This window comes from Dipodomys ordii, unplaced genomic scaffold (genome assembly GCF_000151885.1).
Source record: "Dipodomys ordii isolate 6190 unplaced genomic scaffold, Dord_2.0 Scaffold68, whole genome shotgun sequence".
Taxonomy (NCBI): Eukaryota; Metazoa; Chordata; class Mammalia; order Rodentia; family Heteromyidae; genus Dipodomys; species Dipodomys ordii.
In genome coordinates, this window is record NW_012267284.1 from 5,144,927 (window position 1) to 5,147,282 (window position 2,356).

Here is a 2,356-nt window from a genome sequence, read left to right on the forward strand (position 1 = left end):
TCCCTGGCCGCATCCCCGGTGCGCGCGCCTCTCCGGGCGGCAGGGGCGCAGCCCAGGGCCCCGACTCCCGGGCAGGGCGTCTGCCGCCGCCACCCCCAAGAGAGGCCGACTTGGCCTCAGGGCCACCCTGGCAGGTGTACAAATTGTGGGTCATTAGTAATTAGATGAAACCAGAAGCCCCCCGGGGGGCGGGGGAGAGCGGCGCACCCTCCGGACCCCTCCTCCGGATCCTCCCAGTGGGCAGCCCAGGCAGGTAGGGGAATTGGTGCCAGCCAGGTCAGCTGCTGTGACCCAGATAGACCCAACTAGCCACCCGAGCCACCTTCTGCACGGGCAGGCCGGGCCGCTCCTTCTCCATGCCTCCCTTGCCTTCACCCACAGGCCTGGTGGTCAGGCCCACCCTGGGCTCTGCTTTTCCAGGCGCTTCTCCCAGCTGCTCTGGGCCATGGCCTCTCATGACTTTTTTCTCTTTCCAGACATGTTTCTTGCCAGAGAAACAGGTTTCCTCCTGTTAAGGATTGACCCGATCCTCACTTGGCGGGCGCCTGTGGCTCACTAACGTAATCCTACGTAGCTACTCTCGAGTCTGAGATCTGAGAATCACGGTTTGAAGTCAGCGTGGGCAAGGAAGTCCAAGAGACTCATCTCCAATTAACCACAAAAAGCCAGAAATGGAACTGTGGCTCAAGCGGTAGGGTGCCAGCCTTGAGCTGAACAGTACCGGGCCCTAAATTCAAGCCCCTTTTCTTTCCTTTTCTCTTTACTTTCTTCTTTCTCTTTTTTTTCTTTCTCTTTCTTATTTTCTTTCTCTCTCTCTCTCTCGCTCGCTCTTTTTTATTTTTCCAATTTTGTACTGGGATTGAACTCAGGGCTTTGAGTTTGCTAGGTAGTTGCTCTACTGCTCAGTCAAGCCTCTGTCCCTTTTTTTGCACTGATTATTTTGAGATTTTCCATATTGGGACTGGACCACAATCCACTTATTTTATATCTCATTTCACCTGACAGACACACACCACCACCATGCTCAGCTTCTTCCATTAAGATAAAATCGCACAAAGGTTTGTTTTTTGCCTAGGCTGGCCTGGAACTACAACCCTTCTACTCTCAGCCTCTTATGTAGCCAGGCTGATAGGTTCACAGTTTAAGATATAGCTTAAGATATATCTATTAATATGTACAGTTGTCCTCTCATTCTGCCTTTGCATAAACAATTTTGGGGGTGATTGCCTAGCTCAGGTGACAGAGTATTTGCCTAGCACATGCCTGGCATAAGCATAAGCATAAGCTCACAACAAAGTCTCGCTGTGTACATCCTAAGATTTTAGAAGCCCTGTTGCAAGAATCCAGGGCAAATACAAATGTCCTTTCCTTCCTGTGGCATAGGTATCTTCCCTCCCTCTCTCACTTCTTCTCTTTTCTTTCGTGTGGAAGGAAGAACAGAAACTCTTGGTAAGTCTCCAAATAGCTTCAAGATAGGTGGCCCACCCTATCATACTGTCCATGAGATTTGGATTGAGGTGTTGAGTCATATGATATCAATGGGCTCCCTGGGAAGGAAGCTGGACATTTAGTTTGATCACCTTCTCACCACTGCTGCCACCATGTCAGATACTGTTTTGCTTCCTTGTCCATAGTCAATGCTGTCTCCTCTTTGTGTTACCAGCTCAGTTGGCTCCTCACTTATTGGGCCTTACAGGTAGCATAGGAAGGTGCCACCTGTTGACTCCAAAAAGTGAGTTGAAGAACCTGCTTATATATAACCTGCAAGGTGCTGTAAAAAAGTGTCTGCACCAATCATGGAAGACCTTTGTGTAAATGAAGGACTCTGCACCAATCATGGTGACCTCTGTTCAAATTACGATTACAGGCCTTCTGCTGGGCTACCAAGGGAAGGGCTCCACCAATGGCCCAGGTGAAAATGGTTGCTGAGGCTTGTGATGGCAAAACGATCCAAAAAGCTGTCTAATAAATATAGGTGTGGCTGAGATAGTGTCTTCTTGAGAGTTATGGCACTCTGGCTGTTTGGTGGCCAGTTGGAGATACTCTCACAGACTTTCCTGCCCAGGCTGGCTTCTAATTGTGATCCTCAGACTTCATCCCCCTGAGTAGCTAGGACTACAGGCATGAGTCACTGGCTTCCAGCTCTTGTTTCTTTTCTAGTCTGACCATGGACAAATTAAAGTACCATATAGTATCTGAAATCCTCTGAGAGGAACTATTTCTGGAGTAAGTAACCTGGAGGAAAGGTACCTGCTGTGTGGGCTTTTGTTTTTGTACTTTGCAGTTAATCCTGTGGTGATACATGTGCTGTTATTGTCTGCCCTCCACCACTATACTGGCTTTTTTTTTTTTTTTT

General features: G+C 48.8%; 1 protein-coding gene across 1 annotated transcript in view; it reads right to left on the bottom strand.

Moving 5' to 3' along the window:
- Znf853 (zinc finger protein 853) overlaps nucleotides 1–447 on the bottom strand; it is a 12,831-nt gene extending 12,384 nt beyond the window's left edge. The window contains exon 1 of the mRNA XM_013023391.1: nucleotides 401–447. Coding sequence (XP_012878845.1) covers nucleotides 401–447 — 47 coding nt within the window. The remainder of the gene's footprint in view (nucleotides 1–400) is intronic.
- Nucleotides 448–2,356: the final 1,909 nt, after the last annotated feature.